The sequence below is a fragment of the Gouania willdenowi genome, chromosome 21, assembly GCF_900634775.1.
Source record: "Gouania willdenowi chromosome 21, fGouWil2.1, whole genome shotgun sequence".
Taxonomy (NCBI): Eukaryota; Metazoa; Chordata; class Actinopteri; order Blenniiformes; family Gobiesocidae; genus Gouania; species Gouania willdenowi.
The window spans coordinates 32440165-32458933 of NC_041064.1; the positions used below are offsets into that span (position 1 = coordinate 32440165).

Consider the following 18769-nt stretch of genomic DNA (forward strand, 5'->3'; position numbering starts at 1 on the left):
TCCAATCAACTTAACAGTCATGTTTCTGGATTGGAAGGAGTACCTGGAGAAGATGCAAACTCCACACAGAAATAACCCAGGTGTCCACCCCAGGACCTTCTTGCTGTGAGGCACATGTGTTTGGTTTGAGATTGTATTGGTGTGAATGTGGTCCATGAACTCTAATGATTTTAACACTGTATATAAGTAGATGTCTGTGCTAGCTTTAAATAAAACATCAAGGACTGACATTTTAAACATTTACATGATTTATTGACTGTTCGACACAAGGTGCCGTCATATCACCTGGTAACGTCATGAAACAATATAAAAACACAGTGAAATACATTTTTCTCAGATTGCATGCCAGCACAGCTGGTGTATCACGTCCTAACATAAAACTTCTAAAGTGACTCTTTTCAGCCAATACAGGCAGATGTAGAAAATCACAGAACAAAGGCACATATGTTGTGTTCACCACAGAAGAAGAGCCCATCCTTCAACCAAGTTCATGATTGTGCTCAGATGCTGTTTCTACGAGTGGAGATGCTGTGGAAGACTGAAGGATCAGAGAAGCTATTGTATGTGTCAGTGGTTCTGATCAAATCTCTTGACCAAATGTTGGTGGTTCAGATCTAATCTCTCGACCAAATGTTGGTGGTTCAGATCTAATCTCTCGACCAAATGTTGGTGGTTCAGATTTAATCTCTCGACCAAATGTTGGTGGTTCAGATTTAATCTCTCGACCAAATGTTGGTGGTTCAGCTCTAATCTCTAGACCAAATGTTGGTGGTTCAGATTTAATCTCTCGACCAAATGTTGGTGGTTCAGATTTAATCTCTCGACCAAATGTTGGTGGTTGAGATTTAATCTCTCGACCAAATGTTGGTGGTTCAGCTCTAATCTCTAGACCAAATGTTGGTGGTTCAGATTTAATATCTAGACCAAATGTTGGTGGTTCAGATTTAATCTCTCGACCAAATGTTGGTGGTTCAGATTTAATCTCTAGACCAAATGTTGGTGGTTCAGCTCTAATCTCTAGACCAAATGTTGGTGGTTCAGATTTAATCTCTAGACCAAATGTTGGTGGTTCAGATTTAATCTCTAGACCAAATGTTGGTGGTTCAGCTCTAATCTCTAGACCAAATGTTGGTGGTTCAGCTCTAATCTCTAGACCAAATGTTGGTGGTTCAGATTTAATATCTAGACCAAATGTGGGTGGTTCAGATTTAATCTCTCGACCAAATGTTGGTGGTTCAGATTTAATCTCTAGACCAAATGTTGGTGGTTCAGCTCTAATCTCTAGACCAAATGTTGGTGGTTCAGATTTAATATCTCGACCAAATGTTGGTGGTTCAGATTTCATCTCTAGACCAAATGTTGGTGGTTCAGATTTAATCTCATGACCAAATGTTGGTGGTTCAGATCTAATCTCATGACCAAATGGTGGTGGTTCAGATCTAATCTCTCGACCAAATGTTGGTGGTTCAGATCTAATCTCTCGACCAAATGTTGGTGGTTCAGATCTAATCTCTCGACCAAATGTTGGTGGTTCAGATCTAATCTCTCGACCAAATGTTGGTGGTTCAGATCTAATCTCTCGACCAAATGTTGGTGATTCAGATTTAATCTCTAGACCAAATGTTGGTGGTTCAGATTTAATCTCTAGACCAAATGTTGGTGGTTCAGATTTAATCTCTAGACCAAATGTTGGTGGTTTGGATTTGATCACTTGACTAAATGCGGTGGTAATACATGTATCCTGAATCAAGGTGGGGGTAGGTTGGGTGCTTTGATCCAAGCTGTGATAGTTGTGGGAATGAGTTGTGCCCTGTAGATCTGCTACTTTTAGAAAAAGAGGAGGAAAGTCCTTGACGTGCAAGATAACTCTGGCATCATTTGGGAAGATTTGCACTGGGTCCGTCTGGCACGATGCGTGGCAAAGCTGTTAGAAACAAAAACACAATACAAATTTCAGTGTTACACTGTTTCCTACAAAAAATATTTCAACTGTTGCGACCGTTTAGGCAACTATATTTCGCTTTTGTTTGCAAAAATTTTTGCATTCACACGGGAAAGTTTTCAAAATGATCTTGGTTTACATGGGACTGCAGGTAACAAAAAATGTAGTGTACATGTCGGGCCAATAGATGGTGGTGTGTAATTGCAATGAACCAATGTATGCGCATGCACAAAAACACTTCCTCTGAACAAGTAAGAGTAGAGCTTTCATGTTTGTTTTACCAACAGTGCCCACTTTGAAGCTGTTATTATTTCCAACTTTATACAATATTGCTGCTTTTTGACAATGTATTTTCACAAAATTTTGAAGTCAAAGAAATATATATATATATATATATATACTGTAAATGATAATATTCTGGTTGATGAGTGTATTTACCTTTTTCTCCACTTTGGATGATTCTAGAGGCATAGCCATCTTAGCTCCAGTTTCAAACAGTGCTGTGCCCCCTCCTGGAAGAATAAAATCATGTCAGAGAGTATTTGATTTACGATTCAATTGATGATAATAATAATAACTATTATGTATTACAATGGAAGTTTGCAGCTCTAGCATGAGCAATACCTGCACGATTGCTTTGAAATTTTCATTGGGGACACAAATGCAGAAAAAGTATTTAACATATTGTTAAAGGGATTCTCCACTGTTTTTCAAATGTGACCTAAAACCTTTGAAAATTCCTTATTAGAAGATCTATGCCTAACAAAACACATTATGTTGCACCATATTCGTTTTATTAACTTTTAAAACTGGGACTAATTTACCCTGTGCGCCACCATGTTGAAATGACGTCATCGGTGATGTGATTAGCCCAATTTAGTCCATTGAGTTCTGTAGGAGTTTAAGCTTTCAGGATTATTTAGCAGCTTTTTCAGTCAAAATGAAAACTTGTGCTGCTTTGGGTTGCTCTAAAAATCAGTAAAACTTAAACACTTTGATGTAAACCTCTTGTTTACTGAGAGATGATAAATTAAAACTGCAACCCGAAAAAAATCTGTGGCCACAGGGGGCGACCGTTCCCACTCTGCTGTTTCGTAGACACCAATAAGGTAAATAATCCAGCTGATTCTAATGAGCAGCAGTGAATCCTGGTTGCCTTTATTTACATGCACACAGAGCTCTTCCTCTCTCCTTAATGGTGTCTACGAAACAGCAGAGTGGGAACAAAAGAGGTTTACATCAATGTTTTACTGATTTTTAGAGCAACTCAAAGCAGCACAAGTTGTCATTTTGACTGTTAAATAACCCTGAAAGCTTAAACTCAGAGAACTCAATGGACTAAAAGGGGCTAATCACGTCACCGATTACGTCATTTCAACATGGCGGCACACAGGGTAAAGTAGTCCCAGTTATAAAAGTTGATAAAACAAATATGGTGCAAAATAATACATTTTGTTAGGCATAGATCTTCTAATAAGGACATTTTAAAGATTTTAGGTCACATTTGTAAAAACAGTGGAGGATCCCTTTAATTCATATTATTGATAGGGATGTCCCGCTACAACTTTTTCCACTTCCGATACGATGCCGATATTGCAGCATTGCGTATTAGCCGATACCTACAGTATATCGATCCGATACAATAATACTTATTTTGCAGTGTGGAATGTTAGAAAAGGCTCAATCAAGTTATGTTACTCAAACACAGAACAATAGTCAGCAACAGTAGGTATGAGAAAAACAAACCAATTTTTTATTCACCAATTGGTTACATCAATTTTAAGCTTCAACATAATATCTACAGTGTTCTACAACTTAATAAATGTAATATATATCTGAGATTTTAGATGCAGTCCGATAAAAATCAGATATTCATTTTCTGGATCAGGACACCCCTACTTATTGATTTCCAGCACTTTTCCTTTTCACCCCGTTATCATCAACCGTATCCACGGAAACGCGAGAACAGAGGTGGGAATTGACAAGTGTTTAATCAATATCAATGCCACTGTCGATTCTGCTTATCAATCCAATTCCTTATCAATTCTCATATCGATTCCCGAGTAGTAATTGAGTGGCAAAAAAAGGAGTTCTACACAGTCTTCTGCACCAAAAGCAACCATTTTATTTGTTACTAGGGATGCACCAAATATTCGGCTAACAAATATATTTGGCCAAATATTGTACAAAAAAAAAGCAACATTCAGCCTTCGGTTTAGTGAGTTAAAAGCAAGGCCGAATAGTAGAGTGTGACGCAATGACACAATCAAACAACGTGCAGTAATTTAGAGTCAGAAAAGTGTGCGCGTTGCTGCAGGAGCACAGCAGCAGATCCTCCTTTCTGCACACAAACACTGCCAGACTCTCTCCTTTCCGCTTACCGCTCTCCGTCGTAGGTCACCGCGTAAAAGTTGGAAGCCTGGACGGCTGCTGCTGCTCTGGGTCCACAACCGAGTCCGTTAGCGCTGTTAGCCACGAATCCTTAAACATCCCTATCGTTTCCCCCTTACACTACACTGGGTCTCTCTGCATAGGCTGGTGTAGCATTAGCACGGAGTGCTAACAGCTGATGTGTGTAAACAATGGGTCCGTGGCTCTAAGCAGTGACTCCCAACATGATTGGCAGCAGAAAAAGTAGTGCAGTTTGGGCATCCACTAGTGCAGTTTGCATTTACATATGTGGCAATAAATAGGGATGTAACGATTCACGATACGATTCTCTCACAATTTATTTTACAAAATGGGACTGTAGACAAATTTTTTTTTTTGGGAAAAAAACTAGAAAATACTGTACTATTTTCCTTTTATTTTTCATTGTCAAAAGAATTCCTTGATAAACTATTCAAAACAATGCAATTTAACTAATAATAAATCTTGAATGAAATAAATAAAGGAATAATACAAATGAAAATGAAGCCTATTAATTTAAATTCTGGTTCTGTAATAAACAATGCAAAACTGCATAATAGTGCTTTTTCTTTTAAAAGTGCAACTGAAAATGTATTTTGTGTCTTAACAATTGGACTTTAAAAAAAACCGTGATTGCAGTGATTTACGTCATATTTGTTTGGACCAGCAGAGGGCGCTGGTAACCCAGTGGTCGGTTGGCATGCAGATATCTTGCAGTGAAGAAGAGAAGCTACGCTAGCAGACATAGCTAATGGAAAAACGTGACTTTTACAGATATTCAAGTAATATTACAGATATTCTTTCGGTGCTAAAGGGGCAATGAATCATTTATTAACATATTTAAGAGTAGAAGGCAGCCAGAAAGAAAGTATTAGCAGACTCTGCCCGCCGCCTATACTTGTGGATAAAAGTACTGCGATTCAATTTTCAGAAAATCGATATCAACCGTGATACCTATGAATCGATTTTTAACTGCCTTACGATTAATCGTTAAATCTCTAGCAATAAAGTATAATATATATTCTATATTAAACCGCAGTGTTTGTTTCAGCTAGGAGGCGTGTTAGGTGATGTCACCTACCTGGGCAAAATCCAACTCGCCCATTTGGAGCTGTCTTTTTACAAAATATGGAATAACAAGGGAGGGAGGGAGGAAATTTTTTCAACTTTGGCGCTCTGAATGAGGCTAAAGATATGTACATCACTTTAGCAAAACCATTACAAAGATATTTTGTCATCATACCTCCCATTTAATGCACTTTAGTTTTTATTTTTGTAATGCATGTTTTATTTGAAGGGCTAATATAAATGAAAAACTTTGTTGTGCTTTTTTTTGTAAAGCAAAGGCTACTGGAATATTTAAAAAAATGTCAGAATATTCAATAAACATATACTTTCTTAAAAAATAAAACATGTCTAAAAATGTATTCTAGGTTATTTAAGCACTGTTAAAAAAATAGTGAAAAACTTAAGAACCTCATTCAATATTATTCGGTATTCGGCCAAGCGTTTATATTTTATTCGGCGTCTGCCACAAATTTTCATTTTGGTGCATCCCTATTAGTTACCAAAATAATGTCAGTAAATAGAAGTAACAATGGACATACACGTCCTCTTTAGAAAAATAGTTATGTACGCCACAATATAAATGAACATATTGTTGATTTAACTTACTGTAAGCATACGCCGTATGGGCTAAAATACACAGCTCAACGATACATACTAGCTTTAGCCTGCACAGACCACCTACCGAAAATGGGGTTGTTCTACAGTGGAGAAAGGATGTAAACCTTTCACCACGAACATGGTCACTGCCCGCTGACACTCCTGCATCTTCTCCTCATTCCACCTAGCTCCCTGAGCAGCAAGCGAGAAAGGGGTAACTTGAACCGATGTCGAGGGGCCCGCTGCCTGAGAGCTATCTCATCACCAGCCTGTCATCGTCCTCATGATCTAAAATGCATGAAACCGCAATATATTCATATGTAGCTCGGTTTTATTAATAAAAACTGTGAATGCTGCTTGCAGTTGCAAAGCGACCGTGTGCTAATGTAGGATATTTAATGTCAATGTTACCGTCGTCAACAGATGTCCCAGTGGAGGTTGTTTGGCTAGCAGCAGCGTTAGCACTCGTACGCCGGTGGTCGAACACATGACATTCCCGGTACTTGGTACCATGCTGGGTTGACAAATGTTTCAGCATGTTGCTAGTATTTGCATTCTTGCACGATATTACGGCATTACACTTATTACACACGGCAGCATTGCCGTTTTGTTTGGTAAAATGCAGCCAGGCTTTGGATCGCTTCCGCCTCTCCATTGTGCTGTATCGCGTGTCACAGAGAGTATGACGCAAATGTACCGCGACGCAAAATTTCAGGAAAACCGGACTGATGCTGTGCTGACGTATCAGCGCGGTCGCCATCTTGGAGGGGTCTGTTTTTGCGGGTCTAAGGGAAAATGGCTCTTGTTTTTTGCAAAAGCGTTGCTCAACTTGCCAGCTCTTTCGAATACCAGAACAAATAAGGGGTAAAAGTTCTTCCATGAAAAATATCTAATATCCAATATGAAACAGCTATCATAGTAAGAAAAGAAGTAGCTTCGTGAACTAACCGCTAGCTACAACATATTAAGTATAAACATCGTAATAAAGAAACCTAATTTAGTCTGCTAAAATATTCAGAACGATTAAAGAGAGGCATGGTAGACTTTTAAATTATATTTTAACATTCTGATATGTGTTTGTCTAAACAATTTGTAAAATAAAACGTGCTAAATATTAGTTATGACATGCTGGATGATGCTACATGTTCACCTAATATTTGACAAAAAATATCTGATGTGACAAATATATACAATTTATCATGAAAAATGTATACAAATTACCATCTTAGATATTTACCTGTGGGTGGATGTGCCACATAATCGTGGTCCGCAGTAGCGGCTACAGCCTGGCTAGCTTGCTGTGAGAGGCCAATCTGCTGTTTATCAGCGCCCTCACAGGCAGGCTCCCTCTTTGGTGGTGCGATAAAATTATTCCAAGGGAATAGAGATGGAACAACGCCACTTTTAAGGCGGCTGATGATGGATTCGCTGATAAAATCCTCCTTTGTGAAGTGCCGGCTGCATACAAAAGTGCTCCCTGGCTTTATACAGAAATTGGGACCCTCCTCCCTCCTAACTGCTTGGATCCACTGCCTCCTTTGACCCGGATCCGTTGGAAAAGCGTGGTAAGACAGGTATGGGTGTTTTCTTGCCCCACAAGAACAACAAGGAACAGAGCAAAAACAGCCACGCCGAGACTGAGGCATTTTTGTAACTAAAGCTATAGCCAGGGGAAGTTGTTGCGCACCACTTCCGGTTTAAAAAGCGGAAGTGTGAAAAAGGTTTATCACAATAATCATCATAACTCCCCGAAATTTTCAACTAGTAACGTCTGCAGCCAGCAGGAAAGTCCAACATCCGGTCTAACATCTAGCCCCGCCCACATCATGCTACGTTCAGGATCGTTCAGGACAGTGGGGATTTCGGGCTTCTTGGACTTGCTGCATTTACGACATCTGCGAACTGCAGGACTTCGTAATTTTCTTTTTAACGTACATAAATGTTGTCATCTATAAAACGAAAAAGAAAATCTATAATTAGATCAACCAAAAAAAAAAAGACAAATGCAGGCCTGCCTCTCTACTTGGGTCATTTGGCATATTCGTGCTATGAAATGGCAACAGCATTTAAAGGCCTTATTGCGTTATCTATCATTTTATACAGTATTTGATTGTATATATATATATATATTTATATTTTTCCTATAAGCCAATGGTGCAATTCTACAAAATAATCTTTCAGGTGAAACTCCATCAATAGGTTGTATTTTATACTGTGAATATGTGATTTACAAAACTTGTTCATAACCTAAAGTCAATGCAGTTTATATTGAAAGATGCAATATAGGTTACTACCACATTCTGATTCTATATGAGACAGAGTTATGGAAATGGACACATGAATGTAATTATTACACTCACTGTCTCCCCTATAAACTCAGTTCATGTGAATAATATCACTATTCCTAAAGTGACTCCTTTTCATCTTCAAGTGGACGTCATGGGGGTAATAAAAGCACAGAGAACTTTCACTAAGCTCTTGAGAAGGCAAACCATGAGGACTACCTATTGATTAGGTAGTTTAGTTGATTAAAGATACTAAAATGTAGCTTATCCGTGCAAATATTTGTATTGCAGTACAACAGGGATTACAAGATAAAAAAAAAATAATTTACAACTGCTATTACATAACCAAGCTTTGAGCAATGTGATTGGAACATGGATTTAACATTCATGGTAAAAACAAAGTCTTAAAAACAACACGGGGTGTTGTGCATTTTTCATTCAATACCTGTGGATAAACAGTTTTGGGAACGTGACAAATCATCATCCAGATACATATGGTCAGGGAAAATACCTAGTGTAAGAACAAAACTCTGCAGCTTCCGTCATAACCTGGCTCTGCGGCCATGACAAATGTGGGAGACGCACAACGAACGCTTTAAAAACAAAAGGAAATGAATTGAACTCAATATTAACAAGGTGTGGAAATCAGTGGAATCAGGGACGATGGTGTGTGTGGAGGTGGGTGGTGATGGAGAAGGCCACCAACGTGGAGATGATTTCAACTCAACTACTAAACAGGACAATGTGTTCACAGGACACTTTACAATCATTTATGATTAAAAGACCTTTATTTCCTTTTCCACTGTCTATTGCATGGCACAACAATAAACGGTCTATGTTCTGCAGACCATCAGGAAGGTCCAAGTGGTAGAGCGTGACCACCGGCTGCACGTGTCCGGGTCTCGTTGAGGAAGATTCTGGACCAGGGCAGGGAAAAGCGGTCGTGGCTCACTTTGAGCAGCTTGATGGCCCGATGTCTGCGTGGATGTTGTGGGAACTGTCCGGATCTGATTGACACCATCACTTCAAGTTCATGGAGTGTCTAAAATTGAAAGGAATCATTAAATGAAAAATCTAGTGATATATTCTATACTTTGTCCATGAGAAGACCAAAACCAATAGATAACTGATCCTACGAGCAAGTATTAGTTGTGTAGCCAAAGCCTGATGTAGCATAAACATGGACACAAAGCATTTTCATATATACTGTATATTGGAGTTGCCCCTCTGTGACTCCTTTTTGGACTAACATTCTGGAAACTGTCTTTTGAACCAAATAAAATTATAAATAAAATGAAATAAATGCTCACCCTCCATTTATTGATAATGCCCCACACAGAGCTGGCAGAAGTTAGATCAGAAGCCAGGGTGTGAGTTCTCAGAATAGAACCCCTGCAGCACCCCTCTTTTCCCTTTTCCTGCATAGCCTGTCAGTAAATAAAAACAGTCCTTGTGAGTGTTATTGTTGACTGTTATTACAGTAGTGTCAAAGATGCAAAAAATCCTCTTGTTACGGACCAATACAAACTACTAGGGGTGTTGAAAAAAATCAATTCGGAGATATATCGTGATATTACGTCACGCGATTCTCAGATCGATTTTTTTTTTTTATTTAAAAAAAAACAAAAAAAAAAACCAACTTTTATTTAACCAGGAAAGTCTTTTCCACTGCAGGAGACATTGTAACTGCACAAAGTAGTGCGCTGAAACCTGGGCATGTTGAGCTTGTGTTTCTTTCAATAAAATCTATAAAGAAATTAAGTACTACTTAAGCCACAGGCAGATTGTATGTTGTAACTTTATTTTAAGTTGTTGGCACATGGCATGTTAAAGCCAATGTTGTGAGTGTAAAATATGCCACTAAAATATATTTCATACATAATGTTCTCATGAAAATGTACACATTTACAGATTAGTTGTTTCTTATCTATTAAAAAAAAATTAAAATCGGGATATATCATATCGTGACCTATGTAACGGGATATGAATCGTATCGCCAAATGCCAGGCAATACACATCCCTACAAACAGTACAGTACCTTTCCTGTTCGTCCATGTCTGCATTGTCACATTTCTGCTTCCTAAAAACAAATTCATAAATATTAGAATTAGAATACATTGTAGTTATCAAGTAAGGAGTTGTTCATACCTTTGGTGTTCAATGTTGACCAATAAAAGCGGGAACCACCACCTCCTTATATGCGGCATATCATGCTAGTAGATGAAAACATATGTTATTGTAATTTAAATCCTAAAGTCTCCACTTTAATAATTTCAGACTTAAATGTGAAGTCAAAGGTCCAGTGCCATGTATAGTGCATACTGTAATCCATATTATAACCAACTGTTTACATTCTTTTCATATGATAGAACAGAGTTGATACTGTACATATAAACCATGTCAATGATCCTTTATCCTTAGCACCTGCTTATGTTATTATATTTGTTGATGTCAAAATGCACAATCCCATCTCTCGTTTATCATTTACCATTAGCATGAACACACCACAGTCCACACTGCCTGCTTGTGCTGGAACATCCTGACAAAAACACCACAAGTTATGGACAACTCAATTATATTTAAATATTTTAATGAAATCACATTTCTTGATACATTTTCAATGCAATAGCATATTTCACAAAAAACAAAAAAACAAACTTCCTTCACCTTGTTTGAAACAAATGCCCAGGATCCTGGCACCATCTGTGCTGCAATGGTGCTATAAAAGACAAAAGAACAGCATGCTGCCTGAAATGCACTATTAAAGACCTCACATGATTGTGATGTGTCATGACATTTGTGGGCAACATTTTAAACAATTTAAGCTTCATTCTGAATAGCACCTTTTCCCATTAACACAGACAACCGATTGTCGTATTGTTGGCTTCCAATATTGCTTCAACAGTGGAACAGGTATGCATATAGTATGACTCCAGACTGTGCTGCCGTGAATGCCACTAGGGATGATACGGTTACCGATATCACAGTAAACCACGTTAAAATTCCTGACGATGACGGTTACCGTTTATGTTTTAATTACCATGGTTGCGGTCGATAACCACAGTGTGGAAAGTTTTTTGTGGGGAAAATGTTTCCTGGGACCGCTCATCGGATGCACCGCCCTCCCCTCCCGTCCTGGCTGCATTAAACACCCTCTAATCCAACACAAACAGTGTCTCAACTGCCAAAAAAACTACGCAAATCATCGCTGACTCCTAAATACAGAGCCACCAGAGCTCGTTTAACTTTGCTGTGCCTCTGAAACTCTGTACGCTTTTCGTGTAGCGCAGCAGCGCTCGATGCAAACATGGTCAACTTGAATCATCTACACCAGCTGACTGTTTAAACATCTCTTCAGTGCTACAGAAGATCTGTGAGAGAAGCTGTTGTGTTATTGTTGTTGACAACACCATCGATGCCAGGGATTGTAGAGTCATTGTAGGTTCTATTTCATAATATTTACGGGATGCAATCTCTATCTGCAGATCTCAGAAGCATTTTTCTCAATCTGCCAATCCTGATTGGCTGGTGAAGCGTGTCGGCTTCTGCTCCGATTCAGTAAACCATTGATCCCTGAGAGGAAATTGGGTGACGTTAATGCTGTTCTCATACATCTTTATATGACATAAATCATAAAAAAGGAGCAGTCAGAATAATCCACATCACTACAATTTATATCTACCTTTTAATTGTATCTTACTTTATTTTTGACTGACATTTTAATGTAACTATTTTTTTTTTAAATTAGTATTTTTTGTTTCACAGGAGTTAAAAACTAACATTTTCTTTAAAAAATACATTTTTTTTAACAAATTAAAGTGGAAAACATAGAATTTGTGAGAAAAAACAGAATTTGGAAAAAAAAAAAAAAAAACTGATTTTATAGGGCCCTATCCTAATGTTTATTTTGCACTGTTATCCTTTTTTGTTTTTTACTCTGGTTATTGTTAATGTTGCATTTTTTTTTATATGTTTTTGACTGATTGTTGTTAATGTTGCGCAGTTTTTATAAATCTTTTATTTACTGTATTCAATTTTTATTTTGCACAGTTTTTTATACTTATTTAAAGTTAACTTTGTAGTGTTTTCAGGTTGTTGTTAAGACTTTAATATATAATAAATATGTTTAAATATAAATCTTGGTGAAATTATTTCAATTTATCAGTGTGTTTTTTTTTCAACATTCTTAAAAATACCGCAGTATACCAATAACTGTGATAATTTTGGTCACTATAACCGCGGTGTAAAATTTTCATACCGTTACATCTCTAATTATTTGCCACAAATACAACACATAACCAGAAGGCTTCTTTAGAACACAGCAGAAGCAACATTGAACGGTTGCTAAACATAATAATAATAATAATAATAATAATAATAATAATAATAATAATAATAATAATAATAATAATAACAGCATGGAGAAAAAAGTGTAAATCTACTGTTGTGCTAACTGTAGCTAATGCTCCGTGCTCGGGGCCCCGGAGAGTTGTTAACACGGAGTTAAACACTAATGTTAACCTACACTTTAGCTTCATAAAGTAACGACAATTCTCTGCAATAAAATTGATTTCACTCCTCATTACATCTGAATAAGGCTTTAACATTTAACACTCACAGACATGATGGACTCAGTTCCTCTTCTTAACCGGAACCTACTTCTTCTTCATTTAAGTTTTATGTTATTCCAAGGAGCATTACCGCCACCTAATGACCGGAACCTATATCCAGCCCCGCCCGCTGGACCATAGACATTATACATAGACGTCTCATTGACTGACGCTGCCCCATTGGAGCTGACGATCAGTGCGGCCGCCATTTTGGACAGGTCTCTAATGGGCATTTATTTCTACTGAGGAAGGCGTATCCCCAATTACAATAATCATCATAACTCCCCGAATTTTTACCCGATTTTCATACGGTTTAGTTTGTTACAAACGGCAGAAGTTTAGTTATGTTACAGGACGCTGTCAACGTTGAAAAATATGTGCTTTCATGCTAAACGACTCTGTATTATGCTCCAACAAAGACATGTGGTAGGCTATGGTATATTGGTAAATTTATAAATTAATTAATTTGATATAGCATTTGAGTTTAACACACACACACACACACATAATATTTTTATTAATAATATACTTCTATAATATATAAATATGATGTAAATTATATGATAGAAAATCACATTATATAAAACAAAACATCATTTCACAGAATAAAGTTAAGCTGTATAATCCTATTTTATGGTTGTTTTGTTTTTAACCCTTTTATCCCAATATGTAAAATATGAAAGATGATACAATTTTTGTTTGGTTTTTTGTTTGATTTGTATTCAATACACTTTGATGAGAATTACTGCATACTGTTAATTGCACTTTTTATTTGAAAAACGAAATCTTAAAGAGATTGTTGGTGTTTATTTGATTCCAATTCAAGCCACTTTGATAAGATTTGACTGTATATTGTTAATATAGGCTTCAAAGTTTCATTATTTAAGAAACATTTTCAGTTACGATATATTGAGTTCTACATTTTGGCAATATGCAAAATTTAAATATTGCCTAGATCAATATGTATATATAGCTTATTTTGTATCAAAACACTTTTTTAGGAGTCACTGCTTTCACTACTTCTCAGGAATCCATCTAACTGAGCTTTTCATGTTGTCCTGAGTGTGTCCTAACCCAGACCTTCCACTAAACAAGCCAGACCACAGAACTCTCACACATACTGTCCCTTACAGGAGAAAAAGACTAAAGCGTCACATATTATGCAGCCGTTGGTTAATAAATGTGCTTGTGTGGCACTTTCTATCAACAAATTTATCCCTGAATTGTATTTCTGGTCTTACTTCATTCAAATTAAAATTATAGAGAATGATATTTTATATCGCCATTGTGAGAAAAATATGTGTTTTGGACCGTATCGCCCAGCCCTAATTAAACATTTGGACTATGATGAAAAGAAATAGATTCTCATCATTGAAATTGGGTGACTCATTATACAAACATTTTATAAAATCAGTGGTTCCCAAACTGTGGGGTACGCCTGTGATGTCATTACAGGGGGTGGCCCGAGGGGGAGCGCTACGTTTCCTGGACATTGAGCATGAAAAAAAACTTTTTTTTCTTTACACCCAAATATCTTCATCATTGCTGGACAGGGCAACAACCAATCACCCTCCCATTCACTCCTACAGGATATTTAGAGACTTCAATCAACCTAACAGTCATGTTTCTGGATTGGAAGGAGTACCTGGAGAACATGCAAACTCCACACAGAATGGACCCAAGTGTCCACCCCAGGGCTTGAACCCAGGACCTTCTTGCTCTGAGGCAGACGTGCTTGGTTTGGGATTAAATTAGTGTGAATGTGGCCCATGCACTCAAATAATATTTAACACTACTGAGGTAGATGTTTGTGCAAGCTTTACATAAAACATCAAAGACTGACATTTTAAACATTTACATATTTTATTGACCATTTGCTGACACACGGTGCTGTCATATCACCTGGTAACGTCATGAAACCATATAAAAACACAGTGAAATACATTTTTCTCAGATTGCGTCAGCACAGCTGGTGTGTATCACATCCTAACAAAACTTCTAAAGTGACTTTTCAGCCAATACAGGCTGATGTAAATGACAATCACAGAACAAAGGCAGATATGTTGTGTTCACCACAGACGAAGAGCCCATCCTTCAACCAAGTTCATGATTGTGTGCTGCTGTTTCTACGAGTGGAGATGCTGTGGAAAGCTGAAGGATCGGATAAAGTATTGTATGTGTCAGTGGTTGCCATTTGATCTCTAGACCAAACGTTGGTGGTTCAGATCTAATCTCAGGACCAACTGTTTGTACTTGAGATCTAATACCTTGACCAAAAGTTGGTGGTTCAAATCGAATCTCAGGACCAACTGTTGATGGCTCAGATCTAATCTCTTGCCCAAACGTTGGTACTTGAGATCTAGTCTCTTGACCAAATGGTGGTGGTTCAGATCTAATCTCTTGACCAAACGTTGGTACTTGAGATCTAGTCTCTTGACCAAATGGTGGTGGTTCAGATCTAATCTCTTGACCAAATGTTGGTGGTTCAGATTTAATCTCTTGAGCATATGTCAATGGTTCAGATTTAATCTCTATACCAAATGTCGGTGGTTCAGATTTAATCTCTATACCAAATGTCGGTGGTTCAGATTTAATCTCTAGACCAAATGTCGGTGGTTCAGATTTAATGTTTAGACCAAATGTCGGTGGTTCAGATTTAATCTCTAGATCAAATGTTGGTGATTCAGATTTAATCTCAGGACCAAACGTTGGTGGTTCAGATCTCATCTCAGGACCAAATGGTGGTGGTTCAGATCTCATCTCAGGACCAAATGGTGGTGGTTCAGATCTAATCTCTTGACCAAATGTTGGTGGTTCAGATCTAATCTCTTGACCAAATGTTGGTGGTTCAGATCTAATCTCTTGACCAAATGTTGGTGGTTCAGATCTAATCTCTTGGCCAAATGTTGGTGGTTCAGATCTAATCTCTTGACCAAATGTTGGTGGTTCAGATCTAATCTCTTGGCCAAATGTTGGTGGTTCAGATCTAGACTCTTGACCAAATGTTGGTGGTTTAGATTTGATCCCTTGACTAAATGCGGTGGTAATACATGTATCCTGAATCAAAGTGGGGGTAGGTTGGGTGCTTTGATCCGAGCTGTGATAGTTGCGGTAATGAGTTGTGCCCTGTAGATCTGCTGCTTTTACAAAAAGAGGAGGAAAGTCCTTGCCCAGCAAGATAACTCTGGCATCATTTGGGAAGATTTGCACTGGGTCCGCTTGGCACGATGCGTGGCAAAGCTGTTTGAAACCAAAACACAATACAAATTTAAGTGTTGCACTGTTTGTTAGAAAAAGATATTACCTGCTATGACATTTTTGGCCCTGTTTACACAATTATGTTTTGCTTTTGTTTTCAAAAAGTCCTGCATTCACACGGCAAAGATTTCAAAATGATCTCCATTTACATAGGACTGCAGGTAACATAAAAAATTATGTAGTATACATGCCAGGTCAATAAATGGCTGTGTGATTTTGCAGAGACACTTCCTCTGAAAAAAGTAAGAGTAGAGCTTTCATCCTTGTTTTACAAACAGTGACCACTTTGAGGCGGTTAATATTTCCCACTTTATACAATATTGCTGCTTTTCGATATGTATTTTATTAAAACATTGAAGGCAAAGAAATTGAAATATATTAAGAAAAAAAATTACAATATTCTGGCTGATGAATATCTACCTTTTTCTCCACTGTGGATGATTTCAAAGACATAGTCAGCTTGGCCCTGGCTTCAAACAGTGCTGCACCCCCTCCTGGAAGAATAAAATCAGGTCAGAGTGTATTTTATTTACTAATCAATAATATCAAAAAGACCGTCATCAACGGACCCCCACCAAAAAACAAAACAAAGGCAATAACTCCGGGAAAATAATTGTGTGCTTCTCATTTTCAAACTTTAAAGTATTGATACCCTGTGCGTATTGCTTAATAAAACCTAGCTTTCTAGTTCCGCTAGTTTTTATGTAATGCAGGTTCGTTTGACGATTTTCAGCACTTTTCCTTTCCACTCCATTATCATCAACTGTATCCATGGAAGCGCGAGAACAACTTTGTCAATTTTTAAAAAGGCAATGGACATTAAATATCTCAACAAGAACCATTGAGTTGTAACTCAGTGTGTGACAACTGTGACCAACTTTTCTGTTGACCTTTCCACTCTGTTACCACAAAAAGTAAAGACCTTCATCATTCAACCCCATGTTAAACAAAAATTAGCAAATATTCAGTACTGCTGCTTAGAGTCAGGGCTCTACACTAACTTTTCCAGTGGTGGCACTGATGCGACCAAATTTCTCAGTTGGTTTTATTTGTCATTAATCATTAATAGCTTCTGTAAAAAAAAAAAACCCCAGCCCTGGGAGAACCATAGCTGCACATCTGGCCTGGCATCATAGTCTATCAGTTCTGGTCCCTCCATGCTGATTCTGATGAGCGTGTATGCTCTATTGCTGCACTCGGCACGTTCTTCCTTTTTACTGTTGCCCTCAATGTGAGCGTGCACTGTCACTGAAGGGCTCGTTATTTCTGGCTCTGTTCGCGAACTGCACGCATTCATGTTTATACTCGGGGCATTCACCGTTGCATTACCCGCAGCAAAGTTGCGAGAGAGAGAGCACTCTGTGAGACGTGTTAAAGCGTTCAGCCACTCCGTCACAAAATAAGGTCATCCTATACGCACTCGCACGGATGCAACCAGATTAAATATGAACTCGCACACACTGAAAAAATAGTCGCATATGCGACCAATTTGATAGCAGTGTCGAGCCCTGCTTTGGGTTGTGCCATCTACGGAACCTCACGATTCGATTTGATTGTTCAAAAAAAATTATTATATTATAAAAATAATTACAAAAATGCAATCATGATTATTAATCATATTAGGAAAAACATCTATTTTATTTAACTAAGTTTCAACAAACAATATATGAATAGTTTAGAGTGCAAAAGAAAAGCACGAATAATGATAAATACTATAAAAAGTACCTAAAAAATATAAAATGTACTATGTAACGATAAACAAACTGTTACGCAGTGAACCTCTTTGAAAACAATTGCAGCATATAAAGAAAAGTTAAGAACATTAGGCTGACCCCACAGGTTTTGAGGAAGAAACGGCAGCCTGTCAACATTTTCTGTCTGTAATTCATACTAACTGACTAATAATTATGCACTTATGTCAATCCACTCATTAGGGCGTGTCAACACATGCAACACGAGCACCTTCTCCATCTCAAAAAACCCTAAAACTCTCCAGTTTTCTGGACTACCGTTACTACCGCGCACTTCTACGTTAAGCTAAGTATTATAACGTCAACTTGTTGCTGAGAGTCACACAGGTCTTGTATGTGCCGACACTCATGGGGAAACATGCGCGCGCAGCTGACGTGTCCTACATGTCTAAACCCTGCCCGACCCGTTTGGTTCTGTTGCGCTCGGGTCTGGTATGATATCATCCTGTGAGAAAGAGTATCAAAGGAAACACAAGGATGGAGAGGGATAGACTGACATCTGGATGATAGATCCATGTTTAATTTCGACCTGGCTTCATTCATCCCGGCCGACAGCTGAAGCAGAGAGGGGCGGGGCTTATGGTTCGCAAAAGACTTTAAAGTTCTGCTGCTGGTGTTAGTCAGGTATGAACCCAGCAGGTCTCTCAGATCTATGGACACAGGTCAGATAGTGGAGCCCAGAGTTCACAGTAAACATGGTGATGCTGCTTTTAGTTGTTATGCTGCAAAGAAGTGGAACAAACTGCAGCAGAGCTGAAGTCAGCATCACATGTGAACATTTTTAAGTTTGCCTTGCCTTGACTTAATAGACCAGGCTGAGCCCATTGCATATCAACATGTTACTTTTTC

General features: G+C 38.0%; 2 protein-coding genes across 9 annotated transcripts in view; both read right to left on the minus strand.

Annotated features, from left to right (window-relative positions):
• Positions 1–230: 230 nt before the first annotated feature.
• On the minus strand, positions 231–7812 carry LOC114455233 (basic salivary proline-rich protein 3-like). Of its 5 annotated transcripts, none has more exons than XM_028436333.1 (4): positions 7254–7812; positions 2381–2454; positions 1491–1924; positions 231–599 (listed from the first exon to the last, which is right to left on the minus strand). In XM_028436333.1, exons 1-4 carry the CDS (start codon positions 7660–7662, stop codon positions 581–583), a joined length of 936 nt encoding a protein of 311 aa, XP_028292134.1. In that variant the 5' UTR covers positions 7663–7812; the 3' UTR covers positions 231–580. The 5 variants fall into 5 exon arrangements, with proteins under 5 accessions (XP_028292134.1, XP_028292131.1, XP_028292129.1 ...); XM_028436330.1 differs by lacking the exon at positions 7254–7812 and adding exons at positions 6102–6304; positions 6428–6713 and having other exon boundaries at positions 575–1924; XM_028436328.1 differs by having other exon boundaries at positions 575–1924.
• Positions 7813–14750: 6938 nt separating this feature from the next.
• LOC114454733 (uncharacterized) overlaps positions 14751–18769 on the minus strand; it is a 33025-nt gene continuing 29006 nt past the window's right edge. For all 4 annotated transcript variants that reach the window (XM_028435420.1, XM_028435418.1, XM_028435419.1 and 1 more), the window contains 2 exons: positions 16590–16663; positions 14751–16151 (listed from right to left, as the gene is read on the minus strand). In XM_028435420.1, coding sequence (XP_028291221.1) covers positions 15006–16151; positions 16590–16663 — 1220 coding nt within the window. In that variant the 3' untranslated portion in view covers positions 14751–15005. The remainder of the gene's footprint in view (positions 16152–16589; positions 16664–18769) is intronic.

Coding starts and splice junctions, on each gene's coding strand:
- LOC114455233 (XM_028436328.1), bottom strand. CDS start 7,662: ATGCCTCAGTCTCGGCGTGGCTGTTTTTGCTCTGTTCCTTGTTGTTCT. Junction 2,455..7,253: donor TGTGGCACATCCACCCACAG/GTAAATATCTAA, acceptor TTATTCTTCCAG/GAGGGGGCACAGCACTGTTT. Junction 1,925..2,380: donor CATCCAAAGTGGAGAAAAAG/GTAAATACACTC, acceptor TGTTTCTAACAG/CTTTGCCACGCATCGTGCCA.